This window comes from Neomonachus schauinslandi, chromosome 5 (assembly GCF_002201575.2).
Source record: "Neomonachus schauinslandi chromosome 5, ASM220157v2, whole genome shotgun sequence".
Lineage (NCBI taxonomy): Eukaryota > Metazoa > Chordata > Mammalia > Carnivora > Phocidae > Neomonachus > Neomonachus schauinslandi.
The window spans coordinates 58,083,800-58,104,731 of NC_058407.1; the positions used below are offsets into that span (position 1 = coordinate 58,083,800).

General features: G+C 51.6%; 1 protein-coding gene across 1 annotated transcript in view; it reads left to right on the plus strand.

The window, feature by feature from the left end:
• SMARCC2 (SWI/SNF related, matrix associated, actin dependent regulator of chromatin subfamily c member 2) overlaps nt 1-20,761 on the plus strand; it is a 21,483-nt gene extending 722 nt beyond the window's left edge. Inside the window, exons 2-30 of the mRNA XM_044915195.1 lie at nt 1,922-2,041; nt 2,991-3,076; nt 3,531-3,612; nt 3,714-3,806; nt 4,691-4,760; nt 4,990-5,059; nt 5,818-5,893; nt 6,192-6,323; nt 6,429-6,544; nt 6,925-7,049; nt 8,083-8,142; nt 8,264-8,301; nt 8,591-8,721; nt 9,018-9,089; nt 11,968-12,081; nt 12,533-12,686; nt 13,360-13,452; nt 13,690-13,809; nt 13,902-13,964; nt 14,309-14,567; nt 14,803-14,964; nt 15,223-15,287; nt 15,477-15,612; nt 15,694-15,860; nt 16,261-16,395; nt 17,766-18,147; nt 18,445-18,528; nt 18,805-18,870; nt 19,416-20,761. Coding sequence (XP_044771130.1) covers nt 1,922-2,041; nt 2,991-3,076; nt 3,531-3,612; nt 3,714-3,806; nt 4,691-4,760; nt 4,990-5,059; nt 5,818-5,893; nt 6,192-6,323; nt 6,429-6,544; nt 6,925-7,049; nt 8,083-8,142; nt 8,264-8,301; nt 8,591-8,721; nt 9,018-9,089; nt 11,968-12,081; nt 12,533-12,686; nt 13,360-13,452; nt 13,690-13,809; nt 13,902-13,964; nt 14,309-14,567; nt 14,803-14,964; nt 15,223-15,287; nt 15,477-15,612; nt 15,694-15,860; nt 16,261-16,395; nt 17,766-18,147; nt 18,445-18,528; nt 18,805-18,870; nt 19,416-19,492 — 3,348 coding nt within the window. The 3' untranslated portion in view covers nt 19,493-20,761. The remainder of the gene's footprint in view (nt 1-1,921; nt 2,042-2,990; nt 3,077-3,530; nt 3,613-3,713; nt 3,807-4,690; nt 4,761-4,989; nt 5,060-5,817; nt 5,894-6,191; nt 6,324-6,428; nt 6,545-6,924; nt 7,050-8,082; nt 8,143-8,263; nt 8,302-8,590; nt 8,722-9,017; nt 9,090-11,967; nt 12,082-12,532; nt 12,687-13,359; nt 13,453-13,689; nt 13,810-13,901; nt 13,965-14,308; nt 14,568-14,802; nt 14,965-15,222; nt 15,288-15,476; nt 15,613-15,693; nt 15,861-16,260; nt 16,396-17,765; nt 18,148-18,444; nt 18,529-18,804; nt 18,871-19,415) is intronic.
• Nucleotides 20,762-20,932: the final 171 nt, after the last annotated feature.

Below are 20,932 nucleotides of genomic sequence, written 5' to 3' on the forward strand. Positions count from 1 at the left end.
CTCCCCCAGCCTCTTTTACCGCCCCCCCCGCCCACCCCCCGCAGCCTGGGATTCCAGCCCCCGCCCTCCCTCCTGCGCCCTCTGCCCCTTGTTTTTCTCCACTGCCCGGCGGGTCCCGGTGCCAGCCGCCCACCCTCCCCTGGGCCAGAGCCTTCCGGGCTTTTCCGGGAGAGGCGGCCGAGGGTGGACGGGGTGCCCGATGCCCCCCCCTTCCCCAGCGTGCCCGCCACGGTGCCCGCCAGAGCTCCCCACGGAGCCAGGTACCGGCAGGGCTGAGGCCTCCCTAGTGCTTTGTGTATGTTCGGAGAGATGATGAAAGCAGGAGGGTAAACAGCCACAGAGCAGGCCCTTGGCTGCTCATCAGCCTGAAGAAGCCCCCCCCCCCACCTGTCTCTACCGCTTGTCCCCCACCTCCATCCAAGGGGCAACAAACCCCTTAGGAGTCAGGTTGTAGCAGTTCCTGGGCAGCGACCTTTTAAACCATTCCTCAGCTTCACAATGAAGTCACCCGGCCACCTGGCCTTGCATTGCCTTTGGTTTGGGGTTCAGAGGCTAAGACACGCTTTATATCTCCAGCCCCCCAAGCCCGTAACTGGAGATATAATAAGGTAGTGAACAAAGGGTTCAAAAAGCATTACCTGACTTTTCTATCAAACCTCTTCCTGGTGTTGTCTTTGTCTTTAGGCCTGGTTGAAAGGAACATCTATACATGGGGGTTTTCTATGGAGATGGTTTGCCTCTTCCTTTTCACTACCCCCAGTTAGAGGTTCTCTTTCTGGCTTTCCTTTAGCTCCCCAGTTCTTCCTGCCCAGCTTTGCAGCCTGTCAGAAGTGTGATGGGTGGTTTAGGAGTACACCCCTCTGATCCTGGTTCTGGCCCTATCTCGGAGGTCTCTCTGAATGTCAGAATCCTGACAAACAGCTGCTGGGTCTGTGGTCTGCCTGTACCCCAGCGCGAGGCTCTGGTTCCCAGGCCTCCACCTTTGACCTTTTGGAAGGGAGAACAGTCTAGGGGCTTAGTCTCTGGCCCTGGGGGGATTGACAGCCTGTGAGCTTTCAAATTCAGCTTTCAAGTTCTTAGCTCTTTGTCGTTTACCTCTTCCTTCAAGGCTCTCTTTACATCTCCCACTGAGAGGAGCACTTTTCTCTGTGATTAGGGTTGAGGAAACAGGGGTCAAAAGGTAAAGAGAAAGTTAGCCTCCTGGCTCAGATTTAAATTAGAACAGGAGGCTAGGATACTAGGTAGCATAACATGGAAATGTGTAAGGAGGCCCAGGGTTGCTTGTCTCAGATACAGTTTCCTCAGAAAGGATAGATGTTTTCTTAGTCTCTCACCGGGCTGGGTAGTAGCTGGTCCTTGCCATCTTGGAGAGCCTACAAAGACATTTGTGCCCAGTTCCTAGCAGAAGCAGAATGCACAAGCTTACGCTCTCAGTCCGTTTGCCTTGCCTCACTTCCTTGCACCTTTCTTATTAGGCTACGTTATAGGGAGAGTCTTGGCCTTTCACAAAGTTACCCCCAAGAAATACACTGTTGTCTTGCTTAGAGCCTCAAAGATACTGCTTCCATTGCCTGAACTTAATGAACCTTCAGAATTTTACTGCCCTCAGTGCTGTTGGCTGGAAATCAGGGTTCTACAACTCGGATTTTAGAGTGTAGCTGAGAAGGACTAGGAAGCCCCACTTGCCTCCAGCACCCAATGCTGGCAGGCTCAGTTGGGGGTCAGCAGAATTTCAACTTCCTGTGAGGGGCTTAGAGGGCTTCCCTTCTGCCATTTTCTTGATAAAAACTAGACATGTGGGAGAAAAAGACTCTATTTTTTCTCCCCCAGATGCTTCCAGAGTCCCCTGGGAAGAAATAAGGGAGATAGTGGACAATTTATCTGGGGTCTGCTTTTCTTCCCTTTGCCTCTGTTTCCCCAGTATATCCAAGCTGAACCACCTACCAACAAGTCCTTGTCTAGCCTGGTTGTACAGTTGCTACAGTTTCAGGAAGAAGTTTTTGGCAAACATGTCAGCAATGCACCGCTCACAAAACTGCCGGTGAGTGCAAACGCAGAGATGAATTCTCCAAACTGGAGAGGGAGTTGTGGGTTTTTTGTAAATTTCATCCTTTTTGAGATTTGGGTAATTGCCTATTATCCCCATCCCGGGTCAGGGCATTACTGGCTTGCCCTAGTCCCCAATTTACCACTCCCTTTCTTTGTCTTCGTAATACTTCGTGCAACAAGGGGCGCCTGGCTGGCTGAGTCCGTGGAGCGTGCGACTCTTGATCTGGGGGTTGCGAATTCGAGCCCCATGTTGGGTGGAGAGGTTGCTTAAAATCTTAAAAAAAACTTCATTCAACAGGTTATCTGAGAGTGTCTAAGCTCCTATACGAAACTCTCATGGCACGGTTAAAAGGGTACGGGATTTGAATTTACGTAGGCTTGTGTTCAAATCCTAGCCCTGCCACTTGGTATCTCTGTGATCTTAGGCAAGCCATTTAAACCTTTTGAGTATCTGTTCCTTCATCTCCAGATGGGATTAATATCTCTACCTTATAGGGTTTCTGTAATGGTCAATGAGGTAACCCAGTAAGTACGTGGCACAAATTGGGGCTTTGTGAATACTGATTTCTTTCTCCCCCACTTCTTCCAGGCCACGTGATACCGTGGCATAGAGGTTAAAGAATTCCAGCTTTGGGGCTCAATCGATTGGGCCTCCAACTCTTGATTTTAGCTCAGGTTGTGATCTCAGGGTCATGGGATTGAGCCCTGCCATCAGGCTGCGAGCTCAGTGAGGAGTCTGCTTAAGTCTGTCTCCCTCTGCCTCTTCCCCCACACACACTCTCCCTCTCTCAAATAGATAGATAAACCTTAAAAAAAAAAAAAAAAAAAAATTCCAGCTTTGAGAGAAAGATTAGTTCAGTATGGGATTTTGTGAAAGGATTGTTAAAAAGAGAATTTAGGATGTAACTCTCACATACTTCTTTCCTGTCTCAATTTTGTAGATCAAATGTTTCTTAGATTTCAAAGCAGGAGGCTCCCTGTGCCATATACTTGCAGCTGCCTACAAATTCAAGAGTGACCAGGGATGGTGAGATGCCTTCTTCTCTATGCTTCTTACATTTAGGGGGACTCCCCCTTTATGATTTCCTAGGTCTTTCTGGGGGTGGGAGAGCATAGGTAGACATTCTTGTGAGTCTCTTACTTTGCTAGGTCGGTAGGCCAGACTTGCTGGGTCAGAAAAGTGGCTGAGAGTCAGAGCCAAAATAGTCTCTAAGAGTGAATGAGCATGTATGTGTGCGTCAGTGTGTGTGTTGTAGAGGAAAGGGGATTCTTCGGTTGGCATCTCAACTTTTCTTTGTCCTTTCGGATAAAGTACAAAATGATTCATGGAGTTGACATTAGTGAACCCCAGATCCCAGGCCATTTTGGCAACAGTTGTGAGCAACATTGCTTCCTGATTTCCCATGCTAAAAAGTCACATACCCTAACCTCATCTTCAGACCTGATCTAAACCACTCACTAGATTGTTGCCTCTTCTCAAGGCGGCGTTACGATTTCCAGAATCCATCACGCATGGACCGCAACGTAGAAATGTTCATGACCATTGAGAAGTCCTTGGTGCAGGTAATAGTCAAGAACCTTCCCTGTCCATCTCCATTCCCTCAGTGAAAATCTAAAACACGCCTTCCCCATGATCTCATCCCATCTATTTCTTCTCCCCACAGAATAACTGCCTGTCTCGACCTAACATTTTTCTGTGCCCAGAAATTGAACCTAAACTGCTAGGGAAATTAAAGGACATTATCAAGAGACACCAGGTGAGTGGGTGGGTCAGAAGACGTTTTGGAAACTCCATGACTCTTTTCCTGATGTTTTCAGTACAATAAGCATCGCTTCGGGTGACATGTTTTCTATTGCAAAGGCGCTCTCCCTACTTGGAAAAAGACTAGAGTTAAAGCCTTGAGCGTCTCTTTCTCAGTTCGCTCCTCCCATTTCCTGGTCTTGACAGGTTTGAATCACTGTTCCTAGAGACTGCCTTGGCCTGAGGATTAGGAAAGCCAGAGATTGCCTGATTTCAGAGAAATGAAACCTTTACCTTGGAACTGTGTAATAACCAGCAGATGCCATTGCTGGGGACATACAGTCAACTTTACATTTCCCATGTGCAGATTATCTGTTCAGAGGATTATCTGTAGCAACTTTCAGTTCTTTAGTTTTTCTTCATTTTATTTTATGTTTATTTATTTTTTTAAAGATTTTATTTATTTATTTAACAGAGAGACACAGCAAGAGAGGGAACACAAGCAGGGGGAGTAGGAGAGGGAGAAGCAGGCTTCCCGCAGAGCGCGGACCCCCAATGCAGGGCTCGATCCCAGGACCCTGGGATCATGACCAGAGCCGAAGGCAGATGCTTAACGACTGAGCCACACAGGCGCCCCTAGTTTTTCTTCATTTTAGCACTATCCCAGCTCTTTGCCTCTGCGTCTCAGCTGGTGTGTGTTTATGAGACTGACGCGCTGCCCACTGCGCCAAGAGGGCCGCTCAGCTGGTGTGTGTTTAAAGAATGCAAACTAACTTTAATACCATTCTGAGCAAAATATGATTAGGAAGGCAGATCTGTGGTTAAATCTTACTTTGGCTTATTTACACCCATGAGTAATTCAGAGGGGACTATTCACCTGCTTTTCCTCATGCCATCCAGGGAACAGTCACTGAAGATAAGAACAATGCCTCCCATGTTGTGTATCCTGTCCCAGGGAACCTGGAAGAAGGTGAGACCTGGGTTTTCCTGGCCTCTGCAGTGGACGGCTTGGACTAGGAGTGGGGGACTGTTCAGCCCCCGCACAGTGCCTGGGCTCCTCCTCTCTCCTTTCAGCCCTGAGCCCTCCTACTGCCTTACGTTCCTATTTCCAGGTCCCTGGCTGCAACACGAGTTGTGTACAGTTATTTTCTGTGTATCCCTTTAGCTTATATCTCTCCTTGTTCTGTCTCTGTCCCCAGAGGAATGGGTACGACCAGTCATGAAGCGGGATAAGCAGGTTCTTCTGCACTGGGGCTACTATCCTGACAGGTGAGGACAGGGTCCTGGGACAGGTTTAAGTATAGGAGCCAGACTGAGAAGCCTTAGAACATCTAGCAAAGCAAGTAGACACTCTTTTGGGGTTATTTCTAGGTCTGTTCATTTGTTCTCCTCTCTATTATGAGAATTTTCTGTCTTGGGAGAGGTTTGGACTTACTCGATGAGGGTTAGGCTAAAAAGATTGGGGCTTTATGTGTGAAATGGTTATTCTGGTATAATCTGTGATAAATGATAGAAACAGTCTAAATATCTAACAGTGCGAAAATGTTTCAGCAATTTGTATATCTACTCAGTGGACTATTATGCAGCCATCGAACTGATAGAAATAACATGGGGGAAAAAATAAGTCACATGGATAATTTGTAGATAAATATTAAATGCAAAAAAGTGTTATTATAAAATAACATCTAGTGACATTGCAATTATGTAAAACCAGAATCATACAGGAAAAATTTACTGGGAAAAATATATATACCAAGTAGTTGTGTTGGGGTTATTCTTTTCTCTCTTTCCTTTTTTTTGGAGTTGCTCTTACTACTTTGTGATGGAAGGAATCCCAGTATTAGTTGGAAAAATAATCGCTTCTCGGCCTTTTGGCTAAGATCAAGTGTAATTGGAAAAATAGTCATAGCAAAAAAGAACCCAACAACCCTATACTTCTTATAAGTGGAAAAGGTGAAAGATACATACTTTACTTTTCTGTGACTCCATCCTGTTGGTCGTACTTCACACTCAATTTCCTGTGGCAGTTACGACACATGGATCCCAGCCAGTGAAATTGAAGCATCTGTGGAAGATGCTCCAACTCCTGAGAAACCTAGGAAGGTGAGCATTTCTTGTCCCCTGACCCCAGAAAGTATGCCAGGGGCCGCCTGGGGGGCTCAGTTGGTAGAGCGTGCAACTCTTGATCTTGGGGTTGTAAGTTTGAGCCCCACGTTATGTGTAGGTATTCCTTAGAAATACTTTTTTTAAAAAAAAAGACGAGGACCGGGACCAGAGCACTCTTTGGAGTGCTTTGGAGGTGAAGCCCAGGCTCCCGCGTCCTTGGGCTTTTCTGTCAAGGGCACTCAGACAGCTGTGGCTTTCAGGCTCCTCTCCAGCACAGCCTGCCTTTGTACTTCAGGTTCACGCAAAGTGGATCCTGGACACAGACACTTTCAATGAGTGGATGAACGAGGAAGACTATGAGGTAAATGATGACAAAAGCCCCGTCTCCCGCCGAAAGAAGATTTCAGCCAAGACGCTGACGGATGAGGTGAAAAGTCCTCTTCTTTCTTCCCTGATCCCTTAGCCTAAGTCTCGGGATAGGTCTTCAGTGGGGCTTGTTGGCTGACATTTGTTCCCACTCTCCAACCTGCAGGTGAACAGCCCAGATTCAGATCGACGGGACAAGAAAGGGGGGAACTATAAGAAGAGGAAGCGCTCTCCCTCTCCTTCACCAACCCCGGAAGCCAAGAAGAAAAACGCTAAGAAAGGGTATACCGGCCCCTGCCCTGCCCCCACCTTCGCCATTCTCTCCACACCATGGTGAAGGCAGGAAGGACAAACGCCTCCCCATAGCCACCTGGCCCTGAGCAGGGTAGGCCAGGTCCCTGCAGGTGTCCTGAGAGGGAGGATGAGGTCGAATCTAGCTGCCCGGTTGTTAGTTCTAGTTGCAGCCCCCAGTGAACTCAGAGGGAGCTAAATCTTCCAAGTGAAAGCCCTTGCCTTTCCCAGTACTCTGTAGTGACTGGTTTCTGTGTGTGCTCAGCTCCACCTTTGGGATTCTCTCTTGCTCGCTGCCCTTGAAACCTCAACTTCCAGGGACTCCTTGTCCAGGCATGACTGGGTTATCTTTCACTCCCTTTCCTTCCCAGTCCCTCGACACCTTACACCAAGTCGAAGCGTGGCCACAGAGAGGAGGAGCAAGAAGACCTGACAAAGGACATGGATGAGCCTTCACCAGTCCCCAATGTAGAGGAGGTGACGTTGCCTAAAACAGGTATGGGCCACACCAAGCTCCTGGGACCTACCTTCTGTCAGGGCTGAGTTCCCTCACCCCGCTTCAGGTCTGGAGGATCTTTCCCTTCAATTTAGCTGGTTATTAAAATTATTTTCATCACCACGGACAGTGCTCTGACTTTGTCCGTATCTGCTTTGTGCCTGGCGGTAGTTCTCTCCAGATGGCTTCTGATCAGGCAGCCCTGTCAGTAAACTATTTAAGCACAAGTTCTATGTGTGTGCTACTATAAGGCTACTTTAGGAACATTATAAAACACGTGCAAACATTACCTAAAAGTGGGAAAATGTAAAGGATAAGATTAAAAAAACCAATATAAAGAGAAGTCCTGCGATTCTCTGCCTGAATTCCAGTGGACCATCTCTTGTATCCTGTGTGAGAACCCCACTTGGGAGACTGTTGCTCTGCAGTGTTAGAGAGTGGAGCAGCTGCAAAGGTAGACTGCCACCTGTATTCCATAGACGAGCTCCAGATACTCAGGAGTGTATTTCAGGGGCGGGGAGGGGGGCCACGGAGAGAGAGGACGGCTGGCTTCCAGCCCCTCGGCAACCACAGCAGAGAGCACAGCGGCTCTCTTCTGTTTTCTCCTGAGCTGGTGGGTACGGATTCAGTTAAGGGAAGCCCTCTGCTCTAAAAAAAAGGTTGAAGATCCAACCACTCCTCTACAGAGTGATTTGGTCAGACTCTGTCTCGGTCCATTAAGGGCTCACAGACACATAGATGGAGATAAGAGGGGCCTGGCAGAGACAGGAATGCTTTATGAGTGTCCATAGAGTAGAAGATGCTTCTTTATAAGAAAAAAGTTAAGTGAATTTTTGGCGGCGGAAGGAGGGAGCATGGCAAGTGAGTTTCAAGGCCTAGAATGACTGTGCCTGGAGGGAGTTACCACCTTTTGTGATCCGATGGAGAAAGTTTTTGGGGGGGAACGAGATCTCTAGAATTGTTAACAGTGGAGAGGTAGGGGCTTGGTTTGGGCAGAACCTGTCTGATAAAATGACTGTCTCTCTCCTGGCAGTCAACACGAAGAAGGATTCAGAGTCCGCCCCAGTCAAAGGAGGCACCATGACTGACCTGGGTAAGGAGGAGGGGAGGCTCAGCCGTCAGCCTCCCCTAGCCCGCCGGGGCTTTTCAGAGAGTGGGGTCCTGCTGCCCCTCAGGAGGCTCCAACCTTCTCTTTTGCTGTCTCTCTCTTTCAGATGAACAGGAGGATGAAAGCATGGAGACCACGGGCAAGGTGGAGCCAGTTTAGAAAGGCCCTCTCTGCCTCTCTATGGGATTCTGAGTTGTGCTTATTAAGTTCCTTCTACCCAGAGCTTTCCATTCCCTGGAGTTCTCCCACCTTAGACTAGTTCTAGCTGTTGTTCAAAACTCAAAACTCTGACCCTTTCCAAGTTCCAGGGCCTATAACTGTTCATTCCCATACCCATCTTTAGTGCTCCCACTTTCCTGGGGTGTGGGAGAAGCAGAGGGTTGCCAGGGGCAAAATGGGAATGCTGAGTGTCCAGCAGCCTCCATACTTGTAGGATGAAGATGAAAACAGTACGGGGAACAAGGGGGAGCAGACAAAGAATCCAGACCTACATGAGGACAACGTGACTGAACAGACCCACCACATCATCATTCCCAGCTACGCCGCCTGGTTTGACTATAATAGGTATTGTTGTTCCAGCTTCTCACTGCTTCTCTATTTCCCTGCCTCCAGGGGCCAACGAGCTGTTCCTCTTCCTGTCTCCACATAAGTTATTTCTTCCATCAGCCGGGTAGACTGGGGAACACTTCGGTTTTAGGGGAGTTCCTGGTCTCTTTGAGTATTAGTGCCCTGGGGGAAGTTCTCCCCAAGGAAGGGAAAACTGCTTTGTTTTCCCTCCCTCCCTTCCTTCTAGGCTTTTCCTTCCGAGGCTCCCGTCTCTCCACCAGTGCCTTCTGAATGTATTGTGTCTTCTCTTGCAGTGTTCATGCCATCGAGCGGAGGGCTCTCCCCGAGTTCTTTAACGGCAAGAACAAGTCCAAGACTCCAGAAATGTAAGGAAACCTCAGCACACGACTCTCTTTCTCCCTCCTGTCCCTGATCACCCTTCCTGACCCAGCAATATCCTGTTTAGCAAATATTTCTTGAGTTCCTTCCAAGAGCCAAGCACCGGGCTACTCTTACAAGATGTGATCTCTGCCCACGAGCAGCCCCAACCTAGCACCATGGCCACAGTAGCTGCTCTCTAGGATTGCCTGGGGGCAGGATTAAGCATGGTCTTCTGTACAAAACGGGTACCTGCTCTGATGCCTCCATTTCTTTCAACAGAGTCCAGAGCCTTCCAATCCATCATTACTAAGATATCTAAAATGCAGATATCCCAGGCATTCATAATAGCTTTGACTAAAATGTATATGACCATGCTGGTCCCTGAGAGTAGGTTTTAATAGAAAAACAAGAGGAGGGGGGCGCCTGGGTGGCTCTGTCGTTAAGCGTCTGCCTTCAGCTCAGGTCATGATCCTAGGGTCCTGGGATCGAGCCCCGCATCGGGGTCCCTGCTCAGCGGAAGCCTGCTTTTCCCTCTCCCACTCCCCCTGCTTGTGCTCCCTCTCTCGCCGTGTCTCTCTCTGTCAAATAAATAAATAAAATCTTAAAAAAAAAAAAAAGACAATAGGAGGAACTACGAAGATCCAAGACTCTGAACTAAGGGCTGGAGAAGGCTCTATGGAGAGAAGTATTGTGTAAAGTGCAGGCTTGGGGCTTGGAAGTCTTCGTCTTCGTCGAGGTGTTGCCTCAAGCCAAACCTGTTTGGTTTTGAATGAGTCTTGGCAATCTTCTATGGTTAGGGATGCTCCAGGATAAATGTCATAATGAGAAGGGGGAGAAAGTGTCGATCTCCCTGGGAACTGAATGGGTTTGCTTCCCAGGTCTTCCTCACCTTCCCCTCCCTGGGGCCATCTTGCCTTTCCACCATGTTTCTTTCCCTGTACCTGGTATGGTTCTCTCCTCTTCCTCCCGGGGAAAGCTGTATATATGAAGAAGCTTGCTCTCTCCAGAGGAAAAGGGAGAAACGACCTGGTGACAGGGAGTTCAACCTGGTCTGTAGGCAGGGCTGGATCTAGAATTGTTCTACACTTGGTTCTCTTGGTGTGAGATAGTAAATAGTGATAATTGCCTGCGTTTACTGAAAGCTTACTATCTCCGAGGCACTATCCTGAGTGTCTTACGGGTATTGACTAATCTTTATATCAGCTTTAGAAGTAGGTCCTATTATCCTCTCCAGTTTACTGATTAGGAAACTGAGATACAGAGAGGTTAAGTCACTTGATTAAGGTCACACAGCCAGTGAGTAGAAAAACCGGGATCTGAATCCTTTAGACTGGCTCATGTTCTCAAACTTCATGCTATACCACCCAATAGCTACCATTTGCTGAGCTGCTGAAATGTGCCTGGCACTGTACTAGATCTTTACAGGTCTTTCTATTCCTCAGCAGACACTCCCACTTTACAGATTAGGAGACTGTGCTTCAAAAAATTTAAGTAACTTGCCCGAGGCCATCATGGAAGAACTGTGATTTGAACTTAGAGCTTTCCACCTTCAAAATATATATTCTAGGGGCGCTTGGGTGGCTCAGTCAATTAAGTGTCCGACTTTTGATTTTGGCTCAGGTCATGATCTTGGGGTCATGAGATCAAGCCCAGCATCAGGCTCTGTACTGGGCATGGAACTGCTTAAGATTCTCTCTCTCCCTTGGGCCACCTGGATGGCTCAGTCGGTTAGGCATCCAACTAGTGATTTCGGCTCAGGTCATGACTTCATGGGTCGTGGGATCAAGCCCTGCATTGGGCTTAGTGGGGAGTCTGCTTGAGATTCTCTCCGTCTGCCCCTCCTCCCACGCACATGCACTCTCTCAAATAAATCTTTAAAAAAAATAAGATTCTCTCTCCCTCTGTCCCTTCCCTGTGCACGCTCTCTCTAATAAAAAATAGAAATAAATATAAATACATATGTGTGTGTGTATATACATTTTTTCTTTTTTTCAGTGAGCTCCACACCCAGTGTGGGGCTTACTTAAGAAACAAAAACATAGGGCGCCTGGGTGGCTCAGTTGGTTAAGCGACTGCCTTTGGCTCAGGTCATGATCCTGGAGTCCCGGGATCGAGTCCCGCATCGGGCTCCCTGCTCGGCGGGGAGTCTGCTTCTCCCTCTGACCCTCCTCCCTCTCATGCTCTCTGTCTCTCATTCTCTCTCTCTCAAATAAATAAATAAATAAATAAATCTTTAAAAAAAAAAAGAAAGAAACAAAAACATAGATTCTTTATAGTATATATATTCTTTATAGTACGTCATGCTGACTAGCTGGAGAGACTGGGGATAGAGACTTCCCCTTAACACCTGCCTTTGGAAATAAGGGCACTTTTTCTTGCTTTTTGATTGCTTGTTCAAAAGTTTGATGAAACTTCCCCAAGTACAGCCAAGGAGATGATTTATTTTATTTTATTTTATTTTATTTTATTTTTAAAGATTTTATTTATTTATTTGACAGAGACACAGCGAGAGAGGGAACACAAGCAGGGGGAGTGGGAGAGGGAGAAGCAGGCTTCCCCGCGGAGCAGGGAGCCCGATGTGGGGCTCAATCCCAGGACCCTGGGACCATGACCTGAGCCGAAGGCAGACGCTCAACGACTGAGCCACTGAGGCGCCCTGAGATGATTCATTTAACTGAACAACTGCCATCAAAGAAAACGTGGCAATGGTTGAACCCGTTGCATCTAGCACGTAGTAGACCTGCAGTGTTTACCGAGGCAGACAATCCACTCTGTTCTCTTTGTCACACAGGAGGAACCATCAGCTCTTTTATCACCTTTCCTACCCCTCAGTCCTCAGCGGACTTATTTTTCTTCCTCTCATTCATCTCTCTCTCCCCTAAGCTACCTGGCTTATCGAAACTTCATGATTGACACGTACCGGCTGAACCCCCAAGAGTATCTCACCTCCACCGCCTGCCGCAGGAACCTGGCCGGTGATGTCTGTGCCATCATGAGGTGGGTCTGCAGCTGAGGGGAGGGGGTCCATAAGGATGTCTGCCCACAGAAGTCTCTTGGCAGAAGGAGAGCTGCCAGCAAAGAGCGTAGAGGAACAAGCAGGAAAAAAAAACACGTGTAGAGAAAGGCACAGTTCACGTTCAGGGCATGTGTGTGACTTGAGGGAATGGCAGTGACGTTCTCTGGCGTGTGGAAGAAAGGAGGAGTGCGCGTGTAGTTGAAGGATCCTGGTTCAATTTTCCTGGCTCTCCTGGAAGAGATGATTACTAGGTGGGCGGATATGGAGACAGGTCCCGACTGGAGACGGAGGCCTGGGTGTCACTGGCATTTAGGGATTTGCCAGCGAGTAGAATGGGCAGGGAAGAGGGCTGGGGAAAGGGAGCTTTACACCCCCACCTCTGGCCCTTTTTGGTGGCCCCACGTGACCCTGTCTCCACCTCTCTCCTGCCAGGGTCCATGCCTTCCTAGAACAGTGGGGTCTTATTAACTACCAGGTGGATGCTGAGAGTCGACCAACCCCAATGGGGCCTCCGCCCACCTCTCACTTCCATGTCTTGGCAGACACGCCATCAGGGCTGGTGCCTCTGCAGCCCAAGACCCCGCAGGTAGGGTGAGGGGCTGTGGGGGCGGGGGCGGGGTGGTGCTGGGAAAAACTGGGCTTCTTTGGACTTTTCTTTTCCTGGTTTTTTAGGGTAATGGTTCAGGAGTGTTTTGAGGCTTCTTCCTTTTCCGTGGGATGCAGAGGGCTACAGGAGGCAGCCCCGTGTGTTTAGCACCCTCTCTCAGCCTCCGCACCTAAGACTGTGAGGACTTGCTGAGGGAGAAGAGATGCTCCTTGTCCTCGAGGAGCAGACAGGCCAATGTAGGGCATGGAGCAGATAGAGAAAAATGGCGGAAAATTAAGTTGCATGAAATTTTTGAACTTTGTTGTGTTTCCAACATTTTTTTCATTTTTGCCTCATAATTATTGTCACTTCCATTCCATACATTACTAAAATTAAGTGGAGACAGATTACGTGGCTTGCCCAGGGTCACAGAGTACCAAATCTAGGATTAGAACCCAATTGTCCAGCTCCTGAGGGAACTTCTAAAGGTCGATGTGAATACAAATGGGGATCATGCCAACTACAGATCTAATTAATCATTAAGGGAACATGGAACAGTGGCATGAGTGCCCCCAGAGCTTGTGGGCCGCCCAGCATTTGGTCTTGAGGCCTCCAGGGCCTTGGCCTGGTCATTTTCCGCCCAGCCTCCATGACGCCAAGCTCTGTCCCCCAGGGCCGCCAGGTTGATGCTGATACCAAGGCTGGGCGAAAGGGCAAAGAGCTGGATGACCTGGTGCCAGAGACGGCTAAGGGCAAGCCAGAGCTGGTAGGTGGGGTGTAGACCCCGCTGGGCTTCTTATTTGCCCCTTTATTGGGGGGCCCCTGCGCGGGCAGAAGAGACGTGAGAGCGAGGAGCTACAGCAGTGAGGGAGGAAGTCCCCCCCCCCCCAGGGGTGTCCCTGGCTTCGGGAAGGAAGCTCCTTCTGTCTGTTTTCTCTCTTCTGTCCGCCCCTGGCTCCCGTGGTCACTCGTCCTCACCTCTTCCTTTCCCCTCCACAAATAGCAGACCTCTGCTTCCCAGCAAATGCTCACCTTCCCTGACAAAGGCAAAGAGAAGCCGACAGACATGCAGAACTTTGGGCTGCGCACAGACATGTACACAAAGAAGAACGTCCCCTCCAAGGTATGGAGGTGTGGGCTGACTCCAGGTGGGGAGCACCTTCAGCCTTCAGAAGTCACGGGCTCCTCTCTCTGACCCGCCTGTTTCTCCTGCAGAGTAAAGCTGCGGCCAGTGCCACTCGAGAGTGGACGGAACAGGAGACCCTGCTCCTCCTGGAGGTAATTGGGGCAAGGAAAAGGAGAGTTTTCTATGAAAACGGAAGTGGCCGGGCTGCCAGCCGCACTCGTGAGTGGGCAGAGCGTGACCTTGTCCCCAGTCTCTCTCTTCCCTGATGCCTGCCACACCTGCCCCAGGGAACAGCTCCAGGCCAGGCATTTGGGCCATTTCATTAACTCCGTATCCTCTCGTAGTGCTACTTGGAGATTCCCCTGGGACCCAGCAGAATCCACAAATACCACAACACAGAGAGCTTTGAAGCCCGCTGCCCTTAGTAGGATGGGGGGAGTTGACCTTCAAGGAAAGTGGCTAAGTAAGGAAGTTGTGTCTCCACCACTACCACCAGGCACTGGAAATGTACAAAGATGACTGGAACAAAGTGTCAGAGCACGTGGGAAGCCGCACGCAGGATGAGTGCATCTTGCATTTTCTTCGTCTTCCCATTGAAGACCCGTACCTGGAGGACTCAGAGGCCTCCCTGGGCCCCCTGGCCTACCAGCCTATCCCCTTCAGTCAGTCAGGCAACCCTGTTATGAGCACTGTTGCCTTCCTGGCCTCTGTCGTCGATCCTCGAGTCGCCTCTGCTGCTGCGAAGTCGGCCCTAGGTAATGTGGAGGGGTCCTGGCCTCTTTGGTTTGAAAGGCTGATTACTCAGACCTAGCAAGGCCCTCACGTTTGGCCGCCCTGCTGGCCCTGTCTGCCGCTGGCGCCGGCTCAGGCACCTGTCAAGCTCCACGCGGGTCTAGATGAAGAGATGGGCTTCCGAGGCAGCTTTCGCAGGGACAGCCGCAACGGCCTGCCCGCCCGTGCCCCCAGCCTTGTCCTCTCTGGATCTTGCAGAGGAGTTCTCCAAGATGAAGGAGGAAGTGCCCACAGCCTTGGTGGAGGCCCACGTCCGGAAAGTGGAGGAGGCAGCCAAAGTGACGGGCAAGGCAGACCCGGCCTTCGGTCTGGAGAGCAGCGGTATCGCAGGAACCACCTCTGATGAGCCTGAGCGGATCGGTGAGGCTGCCGGCTGCCCCGAGGCCTCCCCTTTGGAGTCCCTGCCTCGCCTCATCCTCACAGCACAAGACCCACGGGGAGAACGGGTGGGGCTTTTATGGTCCCCAGGACTCCACCTTGGCGACTGCGGCCCCCTCCTGGCCCTCTCACTAGGATTTTGGCTAGGAGAGCGGGCTTTTGGAAAAGCCTTACAGAGACAGACTCTGTATCAGACATTTCCATTTTCTCTCCACCCTCCCCCCAAACCCTCGGGCCCAGAGGAGAGCGGGACGGATGAGGCGCGGGCAGAGGGGCAGGCCACGGAGGAGAAGAAGGAGCCCAAGGTATAGCGGGACTGAGCTGGGCCGGGAGGGTGGAGGTGCCGGGTGCGTGGAGGTGCCGGGCGCGGCAGCGTGGGGAGGGGAGCCACAGAACCTCCGACGGAGGAGGTGGAGGTTCGCCTCCCAGCCTGGCCCTCTGTGTGAGGACCGGCTGCCCTGACGCTGTCCGCTTTTCTTTCACGGGCACCTCAGGAACCCCGAGAAGGAGTTGGGGCTGCCGAAGAAGAAACAAAGGAGAAGACCAGCGAGGTCCCCAAGAAGGACGAAGAGAGAGGGAAACAAGGTGACAGCGAGAAGGAGTCAGAGAAGAGCGACGGGGACCCCATAGGTGAGCCTCCCAGCGTGGTGGTTGGGTGTCTAGGGGAGAGAAGTGGGCGGCAGGCCTGACCCCACCTTCTTCCTGGCCCAGTTGACCCGGACAAGGAGAAGGAGCCAAAGGAAGGGCAGGAGGAAGTGCTGAAGGACGTGGTGGAGTCGGAGGGGGAGAGGAAGACGAAAGTGGAGCGGGACATTGGTGAAGGCAATCTGTCCACCGCCGCCGCTGCCGCCCTGGCCGCCGCCGCCGTGAAGGCCAAGGTGAGGGACAAGGGCCCAGAAGACCCCCAGGGAAGGCGCTGCCCCCTGCTCTGATCTCACTTCCCACGCTCACTTCCATGGTGCTGGCCCGTTTCCTTCTCAGTTTGATCTGAGAGGGAGAGTTGGTCATCTCTTCTCTAAGCTCTTCAAAGCTTTTTACCATTAGGCCTGTTTTTATCCTCTAATTATTTGACCTTGTCTTATCTTTTGCCACTCTCTTTCTTTTCATGTTCTTTTAAGAATATGAAGCCTTTGCTACTCTGTGGGTTGTGACCATAGCAAATTCTTTCTTAAAATCCGCCGGCCTCCGCCCTAGCGCTCTGTCCCCGGCCCGCCTCCGGTGGGCCCTCCCGCTCATGTGCCGCCCTCCCCGCCCTTCCCGCCTTCCCGCCTTCCCTAGCACCTGGCCGCTGTGGAGGAGAGGAAGATCAAATCACTAGTGGCCCTGCTGGTGGAGACCCAGATGAAAAAGTTGGAGATCAAACTCCGGCACTTTGAAGAGTTGGAGACCATCATGGACCGGGAGCGAGAGGCAGTGAGTAGCACCCCGTGGGTGCCAGTGGAGCCAGGGGCCACACTTTGACACCGAGCCGGGCCTGGGTTTAGGATGGGGGTCAGCAGCAGTGGAGGAAGCCTGAGAGTGACCTGGCTTCAGCATAGAGGAGCAGGAGGAGCTTGCCCTGAGCGGTTGGGGACACAGTGGCCCACAGGCGAAGCCTGGAGCCCGAGGTCCCACAGAATGTTAGCATCCTGGGGCAGAGAGTCTAGTCGGTTTTTTCATTGCCTCACGTCCAGGTCCTTGAACAGTGTTTGACACATTGTAGACTCTCAGTAAATAAATATCTGTTGAGCCATCGAGTAGGTTTAAGGGATGAGAGGGAAGGGGCTTCAGACCCAGGAGGTGAACTTGGAAAGGGGATGAGATGGGCAAGGTATTGAACCATTTTGTTTTTGAGATGATATAAAAAGAAATATAAGACAGGGATCCTAACAGAACCTACGGTTTAATTGGAGACATCCAATATTCAGTACGGACGCATCAAAAACAGTGAATGTTTAAAGTATCTGACAAATTCAGATTGTAAGTCCTGAGAGATAACAAAATAAAGGCAAAGCTCAGAGGCTAAAGAGTTGATCTGGGATGGCTTCCTAAGAATGGTGAGTGTTTAGTCAATTTTGAGGGAAGAAAAGAACACGAGTTGACAAGAGGAACTGGAAGCATTTTCCAAATGAAAATAATGACAGAGGGGCACCTGGGTGGCTCAGCTGGTTAAGTGTCTGCCTTTGGCTCAGGTCATGGTCCCAGGGTCCTGAGATCGAGACCCGCATCGTGCTCTCTGCTCGGTGGGGAGCCTGCTTCTCCCTCTCCCTCTGCCTGCTGCTCCCCCCTGCTTGTTCTCTTTCTCTCTCTGACGAATAAATAAACTCTTTTTTAAAAAGAGGAAAGAAAATAATAACAGAGGGGCACCTGGGTGGCTCAGTGGGTTGAGCATCTACCTTCGGCTCAGGTCGTGGTCCCAGGGTCCTGGGATGGAGCCCCGCATCGGGTTCCCTGCTTCTCCCTCTGCCTGCTGCTCCCCCTGCTTGTGCTCTCTCTCTCTCTCTCTCTCAAATAAATAAAATCTTGAAAGAAAGAAAAGAATGCCAGAGTCAGAGCTTTGGAGCTGAAACGAATAAGGGCTCCCACTAGATGAACCCCATCGCAGTGAGAAGCCATGAGGGCTCCAGAAGACGGTGGTGGGAATAGTGGAGGGAGGACGGGGCAGGGCCCGGGACACCCAAGCCCAAGATCGGCATTTGGTGTGGGTAGCTGCCCGACGGAGAGGCGGGGTGTGTCGGCGGGTGGAGCAGGGCGCGGCCCGTGCACGCGGCTGACGGGCACCCGTGCTCACTTGGCTCCGGCAGCTGGAGTATCAGAGGCAGCAGCTCCTGGCCGACAGACAAGCCTTCCACATGGAGCAGCTGAAGTACGCGGAGATGAGGGCCCGGCAGCAGCACTTCCAGCAGATGCACCAGCAGCAGCAGCAGCCCCCGCCAGCCCTGCCGCCAGGCTCCCAGCCCGTCCCACCGGCAGGCACTGCCGGGCCGCCCGCGCTTCACAGCCTGGCTATGGCTCCGGCCTCCGTCGCCCCTGCCCCCACTGGCGGCGGGGCTCCCCCCGGAAGCTTGGGCCCCTCTGAACAGATTGGGCAGGCAGGGTCAGCCACGGGGCCGCAGCAGCAGCAACCAGCTGGAGCCCCCCAGCCTGGGGCAGTCCCACCAGGGGTACCCCCCCCTGGACCCCATGGTAAGTGATGGCTTCCGGAACGCTTGCTGGCCAGGGGGCTCCGGGTGAGCGTTCCGATTCGCCCTCGAAAGGGATGTAGGACAGGACTGGAGATTTCTACAGATGGGTTCAGCTCTGTGACATCGCTGAGCCAGCAGGGCTTCCTCCCCACATCCAGATCTTTGAGGTGTTGTTCCAAGGATGTACCACGTAGTCCCGGGTCGGGAGAAGCGGTGCTGAGGCGTGGCTACATCATCCTTGCTATGCCAGGGAGACTTTCTGCCTCTAACCTTCTTGGTCTCTGCTCTTTGTTCCCAGGCCCCTCGCCGTTCCCCAACCAACCAACTCCTCCCGCAATGATGCCAGGGGCAGTGCCAGGCAGCGGGCACCCAGGCGTGGCGGGTAATGCTCCTTTGGGTTTGCCTTTTGGCATGCCGCCTCCTCCTCCTCCCGCTCCATCCATCATCCCATTTGGTAGTCTAGCCGACTCCATCAGTATTAACCTGCCCCCTCCTCCTAACCTGCATGGGCATCAGCACCATCTCCCGTTTGCCCCGGGCACTCTCCCCCCACCTAACCTGCCTGTGTCCATGGCGAACCCTCTACATCCTAACCTGCCGGCGACCACCACCATGCCATCTTCCTTGCCTCTTGGGCCGGGGCTCGGATCCGCCGCAGCCCAGAGCCCTGCCATTGTGGCAGCTGTTCAGGGCAACCTCCTGCCCAGTGCCAGCCCACTGCCAGGTGAGCAGCATCCTGGAGGGGAGGAGGGGGAGGGAGAGGGGTCCACACGGAGGGACGGGCGGGGGCGGGGGCAGGTAGGGGAAGGGCTTAGCTAAGAGAACTTGCACAACCCTTTCTGAACGCTCTGGTAAATGAGAACACAGCGGGAAGGGCCTCTCTGGCTGTCCTCCACCATTCCCCACCCGGCAGCTGCCAGCTCTGGGATGACGTTGGGGCCTTTCACTGGTGGGTCACGGAGGAGTCCTAAGGCACAGCATCTCAGTTGTAAACTTGCAAAACAGCTACCCGTTTGCATGATGATCGGCACCCTCTTTGCTTGTTCCCATCACGTTCCAGTGCCCCGTTTAGAGAGTTTCCTTGGGGGCAGGAAGATTTGGGGTATTTCAGTTTTCCCAGTATGAGGTGGGAGAGGGCGTTGGGGAAAGGCTACCTCGGTCACCTACCCACCCATTGCATGCCATGCCCAGTTCTGTTTGTCTGAGGTGGCCTGCGTCTGGATCCCTCTCCTGCTCACCCTGGCTGATTCCTCTTCCTTTTCTCCACAGACCCAGGTACCCCCCTGCCTCCAGACCCCACGGCCCCGAGCCCAGGCACAGTCACCCCTGTGCCACCTCCACAGTGAGGAGCCAGCCAGACATCTCTCTCCCTCACCCCCAATGGAGATCAAGGTTCCAGGAACAGCCCTCTCCCCACCACTGGGACCCTTCCCCAGCCTGGAGAGTTCATCACTACGTAAGGAAAGCTCCTCCTGCCCCTCCAAAGCCCCCACCATGCCTGTCAGAGGCATGCATTTTTATATCGGATTATTCAAGGACTTCTGTTTAAAAGATGTTTCTAATGTCTGGGAGAGAGGATAGGATGGGGATGCTGCCCTCAAAGAAAGGGCTGGGGAAAGGTGTTTATACGAGGTTCTAATTAACCACTTTTAAGGGTGCACCCCCTCAAAACTACTGCATTTTTTATGGATGGAAAAAAAAACAACAACGAAGCCCTTTAAAGGAAGTAGAGAGACATAAAAAGCCCACATTGGAGCTCCCTCCACCCACTAAAAAAAAAACCAAAAACCCAACTTTTACATTTTTTGGAGGGAGGTGACAGGAAAGGGGAATTAAGGTTCTGGGAGAGCTCTGGGGATAGAATAGGGTGCAAAATCTGTCTCCTCCAGTCCCTCATTAGTGACCGAATCCACTCCTAAACCCCCTCAGCCACCCCAACCCCAGTTTATTCCTACTGATCTCTCCTGCTGCCTCCTCAGTGTTGCTGTTTTAGGCCACCCCAGCTCAGCCAATGACCCCTTTCCCCCTGAATGTCAGTTTTGTGTTTTTAAAAGTCACCTGCGTAGTTGATGTCAGCGTATGTGTATTTGGTGGGGAAACGTATTTTGGGGATTCCTGTGGTAGGTAATAGAGGAAAAAAGGGCCCTGTCCCTCCTCCCTGGGCCCTTTCCCTGGGCTCTTAGAAGACATGGAGAGGGGAGCTAGAGAGGAGGGGGAGTTGTAAAAACCTGAATTTTTCAAAAAGCACTTAAGCACCTCCTTCTTATGACTTGGTGGGTCACCCCTCTAACCTCTTCCACCAAGACCATCAGAACCTTGACTGGTAGCTAGGGGTTCCCTGGGATTTGGGGACAGTGGAGGAGGGGTGCCAGACCCAGGGTAGTGCCTACCCCCAGCTTGCAGCTCGGCTCTGCTCCTGGATTCCACTGCCTCCCCTACCACCTTTCCCTTCTTCATCCTTGACGTGAAGGCAGCCCGGACTCCAGGCTCTCCACCGGTTCTTCCTGGCCCCTCCCACCAGGCCTTTGTTCCTCACGTCCCCGTGTTTCTCTTCCTCTGCGTCTTGGCACCTTTCTTCTGTTCAAAAGTTTTCTGTAAATTTTCTTTTTTCTTTTCTCTTCCTTTTTCTTTCTTTCTTTCTTTCTTTTTTTTTTTTTTTTTTTATAAATTAATTTGCTTTCAGTTCCATCTTGTGAATGCCTTCTGTGTTCTCTGACCCGTGGCTGTCAGGCAGGGGGATTCGGGCTGGGGGCAGCCTTCCCGGAGTCCTTCCCAGGGGCATTTGC